The 20,124-nt window shown below is 38.9% G+C and overlaps 1 protein-coding gene across 1 annotated transcript in view; it reads right to left on the bottom strand.

The window, feature by feature from the left end:
- Positions 1-16,146, bottom strand: part of COPB1 (COPI coat complex subunit beta 1) — a 41,039-nt gene extending 24,893 nt beyond the window's left edge. Inside the window, exons 1-8 of the mRNA XM_004752025.3 lie at positions 15,997-16,146; positions 15,116-15,265; positions 10,209-10,438; positions 9,635-9,804; positions 7,148-7,262; positions 6,031-6,123; positions 3,673-3,810; positions 1,433-1,552 (exon numbers count right to left, since the gene is read on the bottom strand). Coding sequence (XP_004752082.1) covers positions 1,433-1,552; positions 3,673-3,810; positions 6,031-6,123; positions 7,148-7,262; positions 9,635-9,804; positions 10,209-10,438; positions 15,116-15,206 — 957 coding nt within the window. The 5' untranslated portion in view covers positions 15,207-15,265; positions 15,997-16,146. The remainder of the gene's footprint in view (positions 1-1,432; positions 1,553-3,672; positions 3,811-6,030; positions 6,124-7,147; positions 7,263-9,634; positions 9,805-10,208; positions 10,439-15,115; positions 15,266-15,996) is intronic.
- Positions 16,147-20,124: the final 3,978 nt, after the last annotated feature.

Raw genomic sequence — 20,124 nt, 5'->3', positions numbered from 1 at the left:
AATCTGACTTTGGAGTTGGTCCTGGATAATATTAAGAAACTATTAATTTCGGGGTGCCTGGGTCGCTCAGTTGGTTGAGTGATTGCCTTCAGCTCAGGTCATAATCATGGAGTCCCAGGACCGAGTCCCACATCAGGCTCCCTGCTCAACAGGGAGTCTGTGTCTCCCGCTGACTTCTCTCATGCTCTCTCTCTCTCTCAAATAAATAAATAAAATCTTAAAAAAAAAAAAAAGAAACTAGGGGCGTCTGGGTGGCTCAGTGGGTTATATCCTCTGCCTTCGGCTCAGGTCATGATCCCAGGGTCCTGGGATCGAGCCCCACATCGGGCTCCCTGCTCAGCGGGGAGCCCGCTTCCCCCTCTCTCTGCCTGCCTCTCTGCCTACTTGTGATCTCTGCCTGTCAAATAAATAAATAAAATCTTTAAAAAAAAAAAAAAAGATGGGGTGCCTGGGTGGCTCAGTGGGTTAAAGCCTCTGCCTTTAGCTCAGGTCATGATCTTAGGGCCCTGGGATCAAGCCCCACGTTGGGCTCTCTGCTCAGTGGGGAGTCTGCTTCCTCCTCTCTCTCTACCTGCCTCTCTGTCTACTTGTGGTCTCTGTCAAATAAATAAATAAAAATCTTAAAAAAAATAAAAAACTTAAAAAAATAAACTACTGGGATGCCTGGGTGGCTCAGTTGGTTAAGCAGCTGCCTTCGGCTCAGGTCATGATCCCAGCATCCTGGGATCGAGTCCCACATTGGGCTCCTTGCTCAGCGGGGAGCCTGCTTCTCCCTCTGCCTCTGCCTGCCATTCTGTCTGCCTGTGCTCGCTCTCTCCCCCGCCCTCTGATAAATAAATAAATCTTTAAAAAAAAAAAAACTACTAATTTCGTTAAGCGAGATGTTATTTTCACTCTTCAGGAAAATGTAATGTTTTACTGGCACATATTTTAAAAAACACTATGGCAGATAAAGATTTTAAAATACAGCAAAACTAATTTATAAGTGATTTTACTTAAAATTTTATTTAAAAAAAATTTCACTGATAAAAAGTTCTAAAAACTGGGGTGCCTAGGCAGTTCAGTGGGTTAAACCCTCTGCCTTCAGCTTGGGTCATGGTCCCAGGGTCCTGGGATCGAGCCCCACATCGGGCTTTCTGCTTAGCAGGGAGCCTGCTTCCACCTCTCTCTCTCTCTCTCTACCTGCCTCTCTGCCTACTTGTGATCTTTGTCTGTCAAATAAATAAATAAAATCTTAAAAAAAAAAAAAAAAAATATTTTTCATGGCAAATTCTCTAAAAGGCTATGCTGATTCAAGTGTACACCTTAGCTGACCAAAATTTAGACTACCCAGTCTCCAAGAATTTAAATTAACCAAGATAGCAAGGCTTGAGTGTTACCTCAATTTGAGAAAGATTTTATCTAGGATTTCTCTCTTTCAGGTAACAGTTACCTGTAGTACTCGTTCATGAGCAGGATGCTCTTTTAATTCTATCAATCGATCCAGAACTATGAGTTTTACATTGTTGTCACTCTCCTTAATAATTAAATCAATGTAACACTGAGCAGCAGCCTATATAAAAAAAAAGAAACACATTTTAGGAACACATTAATCCATCTTAAACATAGACCCTGAAAATAGAAGAAAAAAAAAAAAAAGCTTCCAAAGAAGCCAAAATACATTAACTACTCCTGCACTAAAAGTTTATGCATTTTCCTCAAAGGAATGTGTTCCTTTGTTCCCTAAATTCTAATAAATCTCATTATTTTCAAGTTTAAAAAAGTTAAGAAAATCACAAGTTGAAAGAACAAAAAGGGGTGGCTATAGACAGAAATACTAACAGTCAAAAATTAAGGGTTGAAGCAAAGGAACAAGGCAGAAAAAAGCAGACAGAGTATCCCCCAAAATATAGCTACTGAGTATCTTTGGTTTAGGTGCAAAGTCTAAATTTTCTGCATTATGGTACAGAAAAATCAGGACCACAAAGTCTGACCCTGACTCAGTAAAAGCATTAGACAAAGGAGCAAACCTGAAAGAGCTCCCAACAGCCAAAGCTGGAACAGTATGATAAATGAAACAAGTAACGATAATGATTATAATATGCAGAATAAAACAGCCATACTGATACGAAGAATGAAAGAAGGGCGGGTGGTAAAGGGACAGCTCTTCTTACAGGACTCCAGTTAATAAATGTATAATGACAGAAACAGAAAGTCATTATTAGAATAACACATCAATAACTGCTGTACAGAAATACTACAATTAGTTGGTATAAGTTTGAGGAGAAATAACATATTTGCAGTTTCAAAGTACCTTACTACGTTATTTACTGATTACAAAAGGAAAAATCATAACTCAACAGTGGAGAAATCTGGCAGGCATCACCTTAACCCACTGATCAAGGTTAACATCACTGACAGTATTCCAACATCAGGTACACTCCATGATATATTACATTAAGAAAGGTTAATCACTTCCATAGTATGCTTCCCCAAAATGCATAACCTCAGTCTGTCTGTCAGAAAACATTAGACAAACTCAAATTGAGGGACATTATACAAACAAACTGCCCTAGTATTCTTCCAAAGTGTTATGGTCATGAAAAACAAGAAAAGGCTTGAGAAAGTGGCACAGATTGGAGGAAACTAACACATGACAACTAAACGTAAAATGTGGGAATCCTCGACTGAATCCTGGTACAAAAAAAGGAGATTAGTGATAAAATCAGTGGAATTCAAGTAACATCTATAGTTTAGTTAACAATATTTGTTCCAGTGGTAATTCCTTAATTTTGACAATTACACAATTGCTATGAAGACACAAACATTATGGGAAGCTGGTGAAGGATAATGAGAAGTTTGTCCTATTTTTACCTTTTGCTCTTTTGTTGTTCTGTAAATCTAAAATTATTTCAAAATAAAAAGTTAAGCAATTTTTTTCTAAGTACTGGCAAGTAAAGCAATCAAGTCTCCTATTTATACAAGCTGGCTTTAAATAACTATTCATTCTCTGACTATATTAAGGGTTCCTCATTCAGTCTTGATACAATATATTAAAGAGAAAGCTAACATTCCATTATTGAAAATAGGTACTGTAAACTTTAATATCCATCATGTAGGATCCAAAATTCATTTTCCCAGATCTAGGTTTTAACATACTTATTGCATGGGGAGAGATCTTAAAATACCAGTATCATTCTCCAGAAACTAGAAATATTAGTATTCTCTGTCTCTCTTTCTCTCCACATATATGTATGAAAGCAAGGAAGAAGAAAGATTGGACTATGTAAGGAATCCAATAATTTCACAATATTTATAAACTGTTATTTCTGTGCCAGATAATGCCATGTAATCACAGGGTAAACTGCAATGCCACTAAGTCATCAAGCACTGGGGTTTAATGTATCTTTACTTAAATGTGTCATTTTTATGTGTCTGACTACTGGTTTCCACTCAGGTCGTGATCTTGGGGTCCTGGGATTAAGCCCTGCCTTGAACTGCACACTTCCCGCAGGGTCTGCTTGAGATTCTCTCTCTCTCTGCCTCTCTCCTCCCCTGCATTCTCTCTCCCTCTCTCTCAAGTGAATAAATAAATCTTTAAAAAGAGAACAAAATAATAAAAAAATAAATAAATCTCAAGTGCTAAGACAGCATATCTATCATCTAATGGGCACCAAAAGAAATAAGCAGTACCTTGATTGCGGTGGGTGCACTGGAGAGTGTCACTAATGTTCCGGCAGCTTCGTATTTCACAGCTGGGCTAGATGACTGCAACAAGTTATAGATGCAGCGAATGAAACGAGCCCTTTCTGATGGATTAGCATGACAGACCTGGAGAAGAAAATATTTAGGTTTCAATGGACTCCAGGGACACTTGCTTTCACCACAGATCTTTTTTTAAATAGATGTCAGCTTAGATGCTAGTTTTCTTAATTTGAAAGCAAAGAACAGTAAGTGCATCTGAAGATATCAGCCAATAGGAGATAAGACACTATGACTAGTAATTTCAGGAAGAAATAGGTTTTACTTCAGACAATTGTTACAGCTACTCATTCACTCATTTATTCAATCACAATTAATGTTCTCATTCACAAAAAATTTCCAATAGTTTATAATAAAAGACATGCATACTATACACAACTGAAATAGAACAAGAAAATGTAAAGTAATAAAATCAATGACCAAGTGCATTAATATGGGTACTATGATAGTATATTAAATTTGGTCCTAAAATTTTATTCTGGATGTCAGGTCAAAAAGGGAAACATGATAGATATCAACCTCAATACCTGATAAAAGGAAAATACCTGTTCTCAAAGCAAGAAAGATAACCCCTTTCTCAAGTACTACTACTACTTATTTATTTGGAATGATATTCTATACTGTGGAGACAACTAGAATTCCCTATGCGATCCTAAATATATTTTAATATCTTTACCTATGAAGCAAATATTCCTTATTCTTTCTTTTCTGAAGTTGGTTTTTACATCAGATTTTCCTCCAACATATATAAAGTCAAATCTCTTATTCAGGCATGACTCAAAAGTTGTTTCCTCTTGGGGCGCCTGGGTGGCTCAGTGGGTTGAGCCACTGCCTTCAGCTCAGGTCATGGTCTCAGGATCCTGGGATCGAGCCCCATGTCCGGCTCCCTGCTCAGCGGGGAGCCCGCTTCCCCCTCTCTCTGCCTGCCTCTCTGCCTACTTGTGATCTCTGTCTGTCAAATAAATAAATAAAATCTTAAAAAAAAAAAAAGCTATTTCCCCTTACTGTAACGTGGACCCTGCTATACAAAGAAGTTTCTGAATAGCAGAGAATCCCTACTTTGGAGAGCCTCAGCAGCATCTCTAAACCACACGATGAATTAAAAGGAACCATACATTCGCAGATCTGGTTTCATCTTAAATGCCAAATCCAAATGACTGGCTCCTTGTGTTGAAAGGGGCCCTTTTCCTTTCAGAATCAAATACAGCTGTAATCAGCAGTGTCTGCTGTGGGTACTTTGTCAATATTACCCTATTTAGTAAAGTCATTCCTGTTGTATATTTCTGTTGGCTTCCAATGTTATCAATACCAAAACAGGATGTTATTTACCTTTCATCAGAACATTAAGATGCAATCAATTCTTTCAAAGAATGTATCAAATCTAAATGTTGCCAAAAAAACACTTCATTTTAAAATACCAATCTCACCTAGTTTTAGACTTCCTATTGGTCAATGGCTGACAATGTCATACTGACATATTTAAAGTCTCTCTATTTTCTTTTACACACATGGAACACAGAAAGTATTTAAAGCTTTTCTCATTTGTTTATAACATTTCCAAAGTAGTCTGGTGTGTACTCAAGAAAAGATTTTGAATTTTTTTCCAAAGCCTGATTCATAACCTACTCAGTTATTGAACATGCATAATGACTTCTCTGCTGCTGAATTGGGTCAAGCCATGAGTTTTTAACAGAAATCTTTAAGGAGGTTTATAAAAATTGGAAGTGCTTAAAAAACACAATAAACCAAAGGAAAGGAAAAAAAAAAACAAAGAAAAAAAGGCTTTCATAGACTGTGTTTTAAAATATTTCTGGGGGCCGCCTGGGTGGCTCGGTGGGTTGGGCCACTGCCTTTGGCTCGGGTTATGATCTCAAGGTCCTGGGATCGAGTCCCACATCAGGCTCTCTGCTCAGCAGGAGGCCTGCTTCCCTTCCTCTCTCTCTGCCTGCTTCTCTGCCTACTTGTGATCTCTGTCTGTCAAATAAATAAATAAAATCTTTAAAAAAAAAAAAAGAGTCTGCATTCAGCTCAGGTCCTGATCCCAGGGCCCTGGGATTGGCCCACATCTGGCGCCCTGTTCATCAGGAAGCCTGCTTCTTCTCCTCCCATTCCCCCTGCTTGTGTTCCCTCTCTCACTGTGTCTCTGTCAAAAAAATTAATAAAATCTTTTAAAAAATAAAAATATTTCTGCTATTAAAACATTCTCCTAGAATTAAGCAACATTCCAGAAAAAGACAATTTAACATTGTCTTAAACTCTTAAAGAGTATTTTACACATTTTAGTCTTACCTTATAAATGAGTTCAACAATCACCAATTGAAGAATGTCTCCAAATGTTTGAACTTGATCAATGCAAGTACTTAGGTAATCCAAAGCTCGATCCTAACAAAATAAAAATATATTGATCAAATTCCACCTCATTCAATAAAAGGACTCAGACAGAGTACCCCTACAATCAAAACAAACCAGCTGTTTAGGATCATGGTTATTCCTGCTTCTAAGATTTAAAGAAAAATCTCAATGACGCTTATATACTGAATGCTGACATAGAAAACTATGACCTCAACAATATCTCTACAGCAAAAGTATCAGGAAATTTTATTGAACTTTTTCTAATTATGCCCCCCATGTAGATAAAGAGCACAATACCAAATATATAGGTCAATAAAAACAACTGTACAAGAGGACAAAATATCCTGGCCCAAACAAGCAGCTTTCTAATAATCTTGTTCACAAAGATAAAATGACAGCATCTAGATTTCAGAGAAATGGGCAGATTCTATATTTTTCAGTCTTCATGCATATTACTTCCCACATTTTGAGAATATTGGGCAGCAAAACTTCCAAGATTAGATGCTACCAAAGTACGCAGTCACTGCTGATCCATACACTTTAAGCACCAGCAGAGGCAGATGTGGAGTTGACACCAACTTAGGAAATTTGAAGAGCCTAGAAAGGATACTCACATACAACGAAGACAACACTTCTTTCACAGACATGGCTCAGGGTGAACCCTATATAAAGCTACTACTTTTCTCTATTAAACAATTTTAGGTCTATACCAACATAAGGAAAAACTGGTTTAAACCCCAAAACAGAGTGCTACAAAATACGGCCATAATAATTTCATTCTGGAAAAACCACCAAGTGGCTATTATTATATACGTTTAAAATATTAAGTGCATATTAAGTTTAAAATATTAAGTATATACATAAGCAGTTGTCCGGAGAAAGATTAAGAAAATACTATTTTATATAAATTAAGTTCAAAAATCTAAAAAAACCCCAAAATACACAGTTGTTCTATAAACAAAATCACTGACTAAAAACTTGATTAGGTCTATGTAAATACTTTTAATTCTCATTTGAATACAGTCCTAAAAGTACTTTTTAGAAAGTTCATCACCTGATCTGCATGAATTAGCATCATAAATGCATTCCTTTTGCAACTTGCATCCTTCTCATTCACCAGAAAATCATGTATCAGTTCAGGAGCATCAGGAATAAGATGTTCAAAATTCCTTAAAATAAAACAGGTAATATTCATATTTAATAAAAACCTTTTTGTTATTTTATTAACTCCCTGGACACCTATAAAATTAATCCTTATCAAGCTTACATCTTCATTTACTATCAAATTAAGCATTAAGCATCCCCCTTCAGCTCAGGTCACAATCCCAGGGTCCTGGGATGGAGCCCCACATCATCGCATTGGGCTCCCTGCTCAGGGGGAAGCCTGCTTCTCCCTCTCCCATTCCCTCTGCTTGTATTCCCTCTTTTTTTTTTTTTTAAGATTTTATTTATTTATTTGACAGACAGAGATCACAAGTAGGCAGAGAGGCAGGTAGAGAGAGAGAGAGAGGAGGAAGCAGGCCCCCTGCCGAGCAGAGAGCCTGATGCGGGACTCCATCCCAGGACCCCGAGATCATGACCCGAGCCGAAGGCAGCGGCTTAACCCACTGAGCCACCCAGGCGCCCCTGTATTCCCTCTTTTAATGTCTCGTTCTCTCTGTCAGATAAATAAATACAATCTTAAAAAAAAAAGAATTATCAAGAATAAAAATAGTCCTTTGAATTGTATTAATTATGCATTATATTTACTCACTTACTTGCTAACTTACTTCCTATTCAGGAAATTTTAAAGTATTTGTAACATACAGATTAATGAACCCCAGCTTAAAAACTGTCTCCTGACTTCAACAATTATTAACTCATGGCCAATTCTGTTTCACCTATACCCCTGCCCACTTTTCCCCCCATATTATTATGAAGCAAATCCCAGACTACTTACCACCTCTTCTATAAATATATCAGCATATTATAATTGAGGATTCTTTCTTTTTAAAACAAATCATAATACCATTCTCATGCCTTAAAAAATGTAAAAATTCCTTAATATCATCATATACAGTGTTCAAACTTCCTGCTGCTTAATAAATGTCATAATTTTTGTGTATGCAGTCTAGTTTAAGTTCTGAAATTTGTGTAGTCTGTATGGTACTTTGAAAGAACTCTACATTATTAACCAGAATACCACTTCCCCGACAGATAACAAAATCTAATATAACAATAAGAGAACTGTGAAACAGAACAATCAACTCTTATAGTATAAAGATATTTGTAAAAGTTACATCCTACATCTAAATAGATTGACACCAGTGATTATAAAAGCCAAGAATTCTAGCCTTATCTAACTGGGTTCTCTGAATCATTTTTAAAGTCCAAAATCTTCAGTTTTCCAAGAACAGGAATCAGTTAAGAACTGCAACCTTTCTAATTAAAAAGTTCCCTCCTTGAGCCCTCCTACACTGTTGGTAGGAATGCAAGGTGGTGCAGCCACTCCGGAAAACAGCATGGACGTTCCTCAAAATGTTGAAAATAGAGCTACCCTATGACCCAGCAATTGCACTACTGGGTATTTACCCTAAAGATACAAATGTAGTGATCCAAAGGGGCATGTGCACCCGAATGTTTATAGCAGCAATGTACACAATAGCCAAACTATGGAAAGAACCTAGATGTCAATCAACAGATGAATGGATAAAGAAGATGTGGTATATATATACAATGGAATACTATGCAGCCATCAAAAGAAATGAAATCTTGCCATTTGCAATGACGTGGTTGGAACTAGAGGGTATTACACTGAACGAAATAAGTCAATCAGAGAAAGACAATTATCGTATGATCTTTCTGATATGAGGAATCTGAGAGGCAGGGCGGAGGGTTGTTGGGGGTAGGGAAGGAAAAAATGAAACAAGATGGGATCTGGAGGGAGATAAACAATAAGAGACTCTTATTAATCTCACAAAACAAACCGAGGGTTGCTGGGGGTGGGAGGGCAGGGCTGGGTGGTTGGGTTATGGACATTGGGGAGGGTATGTGCTATGGTGAGTGCTGTGCAATGTGTAAGCCTGATGATTCACAGACCTGTACCCGTGGGGCAAATAATACATTGTATGTTAATAAAAATAATAAAAAAAAAGTTCCCTCAAGTCTTCTAAGGGTTAAAAGATAAGACCCACATTCCACATAAAGAGAATTCAAAAACAGGGTCAAAACTCAAAAGCTACAGGGCTAAGCAAGTTAACTAATTAAGTGGGCTTAAGTACTACAATTGAGAATGACAGGCACCATAAACTGGAAAGTGTACAACTTATTTAAAGGGAGCTACTGTTAATTTCAGCATACTGTCATGCAGAAACTAGAACCCAGGGTTGCCAGATCTTTTCAATGTTGACAACATAATGATAATAAGAAAAAAAAAATTGTTCAGGCCAAACAAAATATTTTTGCAAGCTACATACAATCTGCAAGGAACTACTGTGGAAGCTCTAGTTTAAAAGAGTACACAATCCTCACAAAACTAAGACAAAGAAGTACCTTTATTTACCTATAGATTGTATAGATGGCCAAAACAGCATTTCTTCTAACATAGCTGTGTCGGTGCTCCAAACAAGCACGGATAGCTGGCATTAAAGGTTCTAACAATTCTGCTTCTTTCAATTTGCAAAGAAAACGAAGAGTGGATCCTCGAATAAATTCATTAGGATGCTGAAGATCCTGATAAGATTTAAATATGAAATGTTGAGTTACAGCATTTTACAAAACACCACACAGTGAAGTGTAAAATTTCTTATGAAAAAAAGAAAGTAGGTTTGTGGAAAAAGGTCCACATTATCAGACAATTTCCTTCAGATTCCTGTCAATTTTTACTTATTACATCAATGTTTCATATTCTATGAGATACTGTTTTGTTTTACTAGTAACATAAAAATGCATGGAAAATATGTCCAAAGAAAGTAACAATAAAACTTTTTACAATAGCTTTTCACAACTTCAGTTCCAATTATTGATAACTTAGATCTTATCCAAGATTTCATTTTAAAAATTAAAACAAATCCCATTCCACCAATTTTACAATTAAAATCAAAGCAATATTCAGAAATAACCATGGTTTGGTTTACCTTTCTGTATGCATCACATACAAGGATCATTTCATGTAAAAGTCTCCCATCTGGAGTTGTTTTAGGAACAATTTCCCAAAATACCAAAAGTAATTTTTTGATGGTATGATCCTGAAGAGGTAGCACAAAACGAATGATGGTCATCAAAAGTCCAGGAAGCTTTTCACCATTAAGAATCATAATGATTACTTTCTTTAAAGCTTCAGTCTTTGACTTCACATCTCCTTTTTCTGATTCAAAAAAAAAAAAAAAAAAAAAAGGCACAATCATTTCAAAGAAAAATTCCTCAGGTTATTTTACAATTCACCAAGTAAAACATTTTCTCACTTTATCAGTAGTAATTGTAATAAAGACAGTGAAGAAAGTGACAAGGGTACTCCACCTAGTTCTACCATAAACAAGCTGAATGACTTTACACAAGTCATTTATCTCTGAACCTTATGATACTTTACACAGAACATGAAGGCACTGGATTAGATCTCTGGTCCCTAACCCATAGAGTTAATGCAGAAGCCATGAATCTGTAGGTATACCAAATGATGCATGTCTCAAATACATACGTAGCTAGTTTTCACAGTGTAAATAGAGGCTGTTAGAATAAGTGCTTCTGAATTCAACATAGCTTTTAGTCAGTGGAAGTTACAACCACTACCATGAGGGGCAAACGGGGAAGATCAGTGGCTTTTTAACATTAGATCTTCAAACTCAAAAAGGCTCAGGGGAGGCCTGGGTGGCTCAGTTGGTTAAGCCTCTGCCTTCAGCTCAGGTCATGATCCCAGGGTCCTGGGATCAAGTCCTGCATCGGGCTCCTTGCTCGGCAGGGAACCTGCTTCCCTCTCTGCCTCTGCCTGACACTCTGCCTACTTATGCTCTCTCTCTCTCTCTCTGACAAATAAATAAAATCTTTTAAAAAAATGTTAAAAAAGAAAAAAAGCTGGGAACTAATACAGTAAATCCAAAATCCCATATTTCTACAGGCTATAAAACTGCAATGCTCACTTGGGCAGCACATAAACTAAAATTGGAACAGACTACAAAACTTCAGAATCTTTCTTAGGAAATAACCTAAAAAACTAGAAGAAAATTAAAATGTACTAGATGAGTAGCCATTATTTAGAATTAAGGATGACATATTTAAAGTACTAGTTTATTATTACTCAGCTTAAAGCAATTTATACTGTAAACTATTTCATGCAACACAATCCATAATTTCATCACTATCACTGGAATCAAAGGCAGGAATGTAAGAGGCACGCACACCACTACAGCTGCTTAGATCACAGAAATAAACAAGTATCTAGGAGAGGGGAGGACACAGAGGGATGATGAAGTTTTTAATAATCTTAGAGTTATCACGAGGAAAAGAAAAGAACTAGGAATACATTTCCAACAATTAGAGCTAAGTGGCTATCAAATGAAGAGCTCCTTATTGTTGCCAAAGAGACAAGAGACTGCTTATAGAGTTACAGAAAGGATTTATGCTTTGGAATAATTATAGTGGGTAAATCAAAATTCCTTTCTAGCCCCCAAGGCTACTTATCTATTACTAGCTTGGTATGATATTTTTACATATTGCAAAATAAGAGAACATTCTCAGGTTCTCAATTTGTGTTCAACTGAGAACACAGTAAGTGTTCTTGCCAAATTTATTCCACAAGGGTCAACATCTTTGTTTAAAACATACCACCTTCGGGGTGCCTGGGTGGCTTAGTCAGTTAAGTGTCTGCCTTCAGCTCAGGTCATGATCCCAGGGTCCTGGGATTGAGTCCTGCATCAGTGACCTGCACAGCGGGGAGCCTGCTTCTCCCTCTACCTCTGCCAGCAGCTCCCCCTGCTTGTGTACACTCACTCTCTCTGCCAAATAAATTCTTTAAAAATCTTTAAAAAATAAAAATAAAAAACAAAACACACCACCTTCTCGAGCATCTCTCCTTGCTTCAGAGTATTATATCTCCTGCTACATATGAAAAAAATTGGTATTGCCATATTAAATCAAGAAACAACTGGGAGTGGGGGCGCCTGGGTGGCTCAGTGGGTTAAAGCCTCTGACTTCAGCTCAAGTCATGATCCCAGTGTCCTGGGATCAAGCCCCGCATGGGGCTCTCTGCTCAACAGGGAACCCGCTTCTGCCTATCTCTCTGCCTACTAGTGATCCCTGCCCATCAAATAAATAAATAAAATCTTTAAAAAAAAAAAACAATTGGGGGTGTCCGGGTGGCTCAGTTGGTTAAATGTCTACCTTTAACTCAGGTCAACATCCCAGAGTCCTGGGATCAATTCCTGCATCTGGCTCCTTGCTCCACTGGGAGCCTGCTTCTAACCCACCCAGACGCCTCCCTCTGGTCCTGTGTGCTCTCTATCTCAAATACATATATAAAATTTTTTTTAAAACTGTAAAATGATGAACTATTAATCTGTGCAAACAATTACAAAGCATCAGGAAGGTGACAGCAGCCGACAGCAATAACTATTCAGTAAGACAGACTGGCAAAGTTTTAAGTGGCTAAAGTTGTATTTGCTGAGCCTCAACAGGTTTTCTTATCTTTGTCCTGAGCTCCCTTTCTGAATATTAAAAAAAAAAAAAAAAGTCTTTTCTTCCTAATCTGTTTGATAGCATAAAGGACACAAATTCCGAAAGGCATAAAATTGTGTCATTATAATGCCAATGTCTTCTTCTGTTCCAGTTTTTACTACTTTTCCCAAATCAGCAAATCCTAGAATTTAGCAGGATAAAGCTCCATTTGTAACTACATATTAAAAAGTTTTAGAAGTTGCACAGAAAACTTGTAAAAAATCTGTACCATTTATAATTCATGCCCTCTTAGCCCTAATTTCTATTCCAACAATTCAAACTGAGTTGAAGGATGCTTTTTTCCTACATCTTCAAAATTTTCAGAACTTCTTTTCTTCCATCAACACTACTAAAAATATGGAAGGGGCACCTGGGTGGCTCACCGGGTTAAAGCCTCTGCCTTGGGCTCAGGTCATGATCCCAGGGATCCCTGGGATCAAGCCCCGCATCACACTGGGAGCCTGCTTCCCCCTCTCTCTCTGCCTGACTCTCTGCCTACTTGTAATCTCTGTCTGTCAAATAAATTAAAAAATCTTTAAAAATAAATAAATAAATAAAAATAAAAATATGGACAATTTCAAATAATAATTCAATTCTCCAAATTCTACCAAGTAACTACTACTGGGATCAAGCGTACATGCTCCGGGGATGCCTAGGTGGCTCAGTGGGTTAAAGCCTCTGCCTTTGGCTCAGGTCATGATTTCAGGGTCCTGGGATGGAGCCCCACATTGGGTTCTCTGTTCAGCAGGGAGCCTGCTTCCCCCTCTTTCTCTGCCTGCCTCTCTGCCTACTTGTGATCTCTCTGTCAAATAAATAAATAAATAAAAATCCTAAAAAAAACAAACAACAAAAAAAAGTACATGCTCTGCCCACTGAGACAGCCAAGTGTCCTGAAAACTTTTAAATTATAAGAAATAGTAATCAAGTTTATTCATTAATGTGCATTTCATTCTACTGTCATACATAAACACATACACACACACAAAAAGAACTATCTGTGGCTTTGGTATATAGGCCTATAGGTTTAAGTGACATAAAGGAGTGTCTCTTTTTCCTTCTCTAAAAGTGGATCTCAATAGAAACCGAGTTATTAAGAAGCCTAAAACCAGGAGATAATTTATCTATTATTTCTGATTAAAACGTGGGAACAGGCAAGTAAAATACTGTCTCCTTTCAAATAGCAAACTACCTTCTAAAAGGATACTTTAAAGACCTGAAGCATAATTTTCACTCTTCTTGGTTTTAAACAGTAGTTATCATTTAAGTAAAACTTATTTTTAGCAGTTCAATGAAACAAGAATCATTATTTTGGAATGTGCCTTACTTTGGAAAAAATGTTTTTCACAGAATCACTCACAAAAAGGATACCGAGTATACACTTTTAAAATCCAAAAATATACTTGTTTTCGTTTTGTAATAAATGCTTTAAAAAAGCTTAAACCTTTTTAAACCTCAAATGCTCAAAAAGCTTAAAACTTTCCAGAAAACACATGCATAATCCAAGTTCAATAGGTGGCAAACCCAAAGAACAAAGTTATTTTGGTTTTACAAGCTAAGTAATAAGAAGTTAAGTACACAAAGGAACTGAAACATTCAAATACACATTCTCAACCTGTTACCTGCAAAGAACTGTCAGCTACACTTAAGCATAATATATTAAACTATACAAGCCATTATGTTATTGTGAGGAATATCTAACAACTAAACTACTATATTTCTTTAGCTTTACTAAGCTGAGATGTTGTTTTATTTCCAAAAACCAACACTGCGAGTCTAAATGTAACAAGTTTTCTTTTTCTAGATTTTATTTCTTTGAGAGAGATAGCCAGAGAGAGAGAGCAGGAGCAGAGCAGAGGGTCAGAAAGAGCAGGAGACTCCCCACTGAGCAGGGAGTCTGAAGTGGGGCTCAATCCCAGGACCCTGGGATCATGACCTTAGTTAGCAGAAGGAAGACGCTTAACTGACCAACCACCCAGGCGCCCCAGGTTTTAATTTTTATCAAGACCCAAGTTCTGGGGTGCCTGGGTAGCTCAGTCTGTTGGGCATCTGCCTTCAGCTCAGATCATGACCACAATGGGGGATGGATCCTCACAATGGGCTCCCTGCCTAGCCGGGAGCCTGCTTCTCCCTCTCCATCTTCCTGCCTACTTGTGCCCTCTATCAAAGAAATAAATAAAATCTTAAAAAAAAAATCAAAGTTCTACTTGAGAGATTCTAGAAAAAAGTATTTAGACAAAAATTAAGTATTTCTAATTACAAAGAAACTTGTAATGGAAATGAGCCTTTTATTTTCATTTTTTCTCCATTTAATTTTCAAAATATCACCAGAGTTTACCTAGATCATTTTTTAAGCTAATTTCAGATGGTGGTTCTGAATCCATGGGCACGTTAATTAACGTATAGCACACGTTCTCGGCAGCCGTCATGGTTTCCGGATATAATCAAACCTCGATACAAGATTCAAGGATGATAGATGCCAGAATATCTAGAAAAATAGAACGATATCATTACAAGTAAACACACACACACACACACCAGTAACTATCATGATCTTTACTGTCTAAAGTTCATTCAGTCTGGCTGAGTTTTAAAGTACTAGAAGGGTAGGGTCAATTCATACTGTGTCCCATAAAAACAATGCCTAATATGATAAAAGACACGCCTGTCTGCCTCGGTCTTAGGATATTATCTCCCACCCCACAACCCCGCCTAGGGCTTGAGAATGCCGTACTGCACACTAAGGCCCACAATACAGTGACAGTCCCCCAGTCCCGCCCAACCGTGTAACAGAACAATCAGAACAATGATTTTTAAACATAACACACAATCTGAACTGCTCAAATAAGAGACCCTGTGCACGAAAACACAGCTAAAAACCTTACAACATTTTCTTGTTCATGGGTGGACCCGACTGTGTGTGGGTCGGTCAATCAGTGCGCTGCACCCCCATCCCCTCCTGTCCCTCCAGCAAAGCAGCCCCGGCCCGGAATCGTGAACCCCTGGGCCCTAGGAGGGCTCAGACTCCTGGCCAGTACGCAAGACCGGGAAGGGGCGCTCGGCCCAGAGCTTCCCAGCCCCCCGTTCTACTTCGCCAGGCCCGGACGCGAGCGGCCTAGTCGCTCCTCTTCCGCATCCTCCCGCCGGAGAGCTGGTTCCTCCGACCCAGCCCAGCCCAGCCCAGCACGCCTCCGGGATTGGGAGCTTTGGGCCCGCTACCTGGCTCCAAGGGGCGGCAGCTAGGGCAACGGTGGGACCGTCGACTGCAGCTCCAACCCGCAGCAGCAGCCGCTGCTCCGCACCGTCCTCGGCTGACGTGGAAGGGGGTGGGGTGACGAGGCCAAGCCACCTAGCCCCTACGGCAACTCAGAGAGGCCAAGTCTTCTCCGTCCTGCGCCTGCGTTCTGCAAGTATGCTCAAGTTTCTTCCTTCCAGTCCGCGGCAGTTTTAGGTGGCAGGGGCATCTGGGAAAGCTTAAAAAGCTTACGTTCCTTTTCTAGCTCACCCACTAATAAACAGGGACTGTAACTAATTACTATTTGGGAGAGTCACTTCAGTTCTTCAAATAAGTGAGACTAGATTTTATGAAGATCCATTTCAGTTCTTAACCTCTCCAGGAATCTCGGTTTCTGCCTTTGCAGTTAGGCTGGGGTTGCTGGGACATCGGCGCTTTATTTCAAGATCCTTTCTGAGCATCCAAGAAGTTAACATACATACATACATACATACATACATTTATTTGCAAAAAGGGAGATTGACCTCACTATTTTAAAAAGATTTTTACCTTTCTCCAAAAACCCAATTGTTGCAGCTACTAATAGCCATAGCACCTTCGGAATTGTTCTTGAGGTTCCATATGCTCCCACGCAGACCTCCCCCTCAAAAACTTTTCTGGCCAATTGTTATTAAAAAAAATTTTTTTTTGAAGCCTTGAACAAAACACTGTGAATAAAAGACATCTGACAGAACTCACCCTTAACAAGTACATACTTCATTAGGAACATAGAAAAAAATACTGTCTCACATATCTAGAATCCAGCTAATTGAGATTTCTTCTCTTCAAGCAAAGTATAAATTCTTTGAGCACCCAAAATATATCACAAAGCCCATTAGTTCACATCATGTTCTAAGAATGTTCTTCAAATCCTATGTACTGATTAAAAAAACCAAAACTTTTTATCTTGAAATAATTACAGATACAGAGATCCCATATACTCTTCCCCTAGTTTCTCCCAACTAGGGAGAAAACTAACATTTTGTGTACAGTTCAATATCAAATGCAAGAAATTGACATTGATATAATTTACCCCTCATTCAGGTTCACCAGTTTTACATACAGTCACTTCTGCATTTAGTTCTAGGTAATTTTACCATGTTTGGATTCATGTGACCATGGGGCACCTGGGTGGCTCAGTGGGTTGAGCCTCTGCCTTCGGCTCAGGTCATGATTTCAGGGTTCTGAGATCGAGCCCCAAATTGGACTCTCTGCTTGGCAGGGCGTCTGCTTTCCCCTCTTTCTCTGCATGCCTCTCTGCCTACTTGTGATCTCTCTCTGTCAAATAAATAAATAAAATCTTAAAAAAAAAAAAAAAAGCTCTTCAGCTCATGTCATGATCTCAGGCTCCTGGGATCAAATCCCCACAGCGGGCTCTCTGCTCAGCAGGAGCCCACTTCCCCCTCTCTCTGCCTGTGTCTCTGCCTACTTGTGATCTTTGTCTCTCTGTCAAATAAATAAATAAAATCTTTAAAAAAAAATAGATTTATGCGACCACCACCAGGCATGATACAATTTCAAGGATCCTTCCTGCTATCCTTTTATGGTCACAGCCACTTCCCTCCTCACCCCTCTGGCAACTACTAAGCTGTTTGTTCATATCTCTGTAATTTTGTCAAAGATGTAATGTATATTAACTGTACAATGTAACCACAGAGATTGTATTTTCATGCAACATAATTCCCTTGAGATGAACCTAAGATGTGTATACAACTGGTTGTTTCACTTCTGTGTATTCATAAATTTTACAAGAACTGTATCTGGTTTCCAAGCCCACTTATCAAGAAGGAACAATCTGTTGGTGTGAAATGAGACCCCCAAAAGCATAAAAACTGGACTTAGCAATAACAAAGCTCAGCAGTTTAGAGCCACCATAATGCAGGACCAACCACACCCACTTCAATTGCCCTGGAGGCTCATTGTGTTACAGAAGAAAAAAAAAATTTAAGATTTTATTTATTTATTTGACAGAGGGAGGCAGTAAAAGAAGGAACACAAGAAGGGGGAGTGGGAGGGAGAAGCAGGTTTCCCACTGAGCAAGGGGCCCAATGAAGGGCTCGATGGATCCCTACACCCTGGGATCTTGACCTGAGCTGAAGGCAGATGCTTAACGACAGCCACCCACAGGCGCACCTACAGAAGAGAATTTGAATTATCATGACCAAGTCATTAAGGAAACTATTAAGTATGAAAAGAAGACAAGACATAGTACATTTTATAAAACCTCATTTTAGGTCTGCACTTAAAATGTCATTGGCAGTGCATATACATTGTTGTGTACTCTTTTTTTTTTTTTAAGATTTTATTTATTTGACAGAGAAAGAGAGAGAGCACAAGCAGGAGGAGCGGCAGGCAGAAGGAAAGGAAGAAGCAGGTTCCTCGAGAAGCAGGGAACCTGATGCGGGGTTCGATCCCAGGACCCTGATACCATGACCTAAGCCGAAGGCAGATGCTTAACCCACTGCGCCACCCAGCTGCCCCACATTGTTGTATATTAAATACAGAGCTTATTCCATAGATATCAGGACCTTATATACCTGATTTCCTCCTGACTTATAATATGCACCTTGTTTTGGGTCTTGTTTTTACTCTAGTATATAATTGTATCATTTTGAATGCTTTTTCCTTTTTTTAAGTTTTTGTTTTTGTTGTTGTTTTTGAGAGAGGGAGCACGCAAGAACGGGGGAGGGGTAGAGGGAGAGGATCTGAAGCAGACTCCCCACTGAGCGGAGAAGCCCCAGTTGGGAGTTTGAACTCATGACTGAGATCATTACCTGAGCTGAAATGAAGAGTCTGACTGAGCCACCTAGGCACCCCTCATTTTGAATGCTTTTTTTTTTTTTTAAGTTTTTATTTATTTGACATAGAGAGAGTGAGTCTAAGAGGGAGAATACAAACAGGCAGAGTGGCAGGCAGAGAAAGAGAGAGAAGCAGGCCCCTGCTGAGCAGAGAGCCAGAAACAGGGCTGAATCCCAGGACCCTGGGATCATGAGCTGAGCCAAAGATAGACGCTTAACCGACTAAGACACCAAGGTGGCCCCCCCCACCTTTTTTCCCCCAAAGATTTAATGCTTTCTAACTTTAAGTTGAGAGCAAAAGCCTTGTCATATACCTAGAATCATAAAAATGTAGGTGTCTAGGAAATCAAAGCCTAGAGAAAAGGAACTTGTCCTCATATCACAAAATGGTCAAACATTGAAAAAGCTGGAATTAGAACCTGAATCCTGTCACCTACTTTACTGCCTCTTATTATTTTTTTTTAAAGATTTTATTTATTGGGACACCTGGGTGGCTCAGTTGGTTAAGCAGCTGCCTTTGGCTCAGGTCATGATCCCAGGGTTCTGGGATCGAGTCCCACATCGGGCTCCTTGCTCAGCAGGGAGCCTGCTTCTCCCTCTGCCTCTGCCTGCCTCTTTGTCTGTGCTCGCTCGCTCTCTCTCCCTCTGTCTCTGACAAATAAATAAATAAAATATTTAAAAAAAAAGATTTTATTTATTTATTTGACAGTGAGAGATCACAAGTAGGCAGAGAGCGAGGAAGGGAAGGAAGCAGGCTCCCTGCCGAGCAGAGAGCCCGATTCAGGACTCGATCCCAGGACCCTGAGATCATGACCTAAGCCGAAGGCAGCGGCTTAACCCACTGAGCCACCCAGGCGCCCCAACTGCCTCTTATTTTTTAACCATGAGTTCTTCAAAGCTGCACCTATAGATGCCTAATAAATTCCAGATGAATTAAATATTTTTATATCAGTGATAGGTTTAATGAGAGATTATTAGGGATTTGTTTATCATTATTTAACACAGATTAAACAGAATAACTAAAGATAACACACTAGACAAAACAACAATGGAAATGCTTCACAAAGAACTCTGTACAGACAGTGGAGTTGATTGAATCTTATTGGGGTGGAAGGGATTTTAAGTTCTAAGGTCAGTGTATAAGACTAACATCACATATTAAAAAGATTACTAAGGGAGCGCTGTGTGGCTCACGGTTAAGCCTCTACCTTTGGCTCAGGTCATGATCTCGCATCCTGGGATTGAGCCTTGCAACCCTGCAATGGGCTCCTTGCT

The sequence above is a fragment of the Mustela putorius genome, unplaced genomic scaffold (genome assembly GCF_011764305.1).
Source record: "Mustela putorius furo isolate JIRA1106 unplaced genomic scaffold, ASM1176430v1.1 tig00003859_pilon_pilon_pilon, whole genome shotgun sequence".
NCBI classification, from domain to species: domain Eukaryota; kingdom Metazoa; phylum Chordata; class Mammalia; order Carnivora; family Mustelidae; genus Mustela; species Mustela putorius.
Note: the sequence above shows the minus strand (reverse complement) of the source record. Positions and strands in the feature narration are given on the sequence as shown.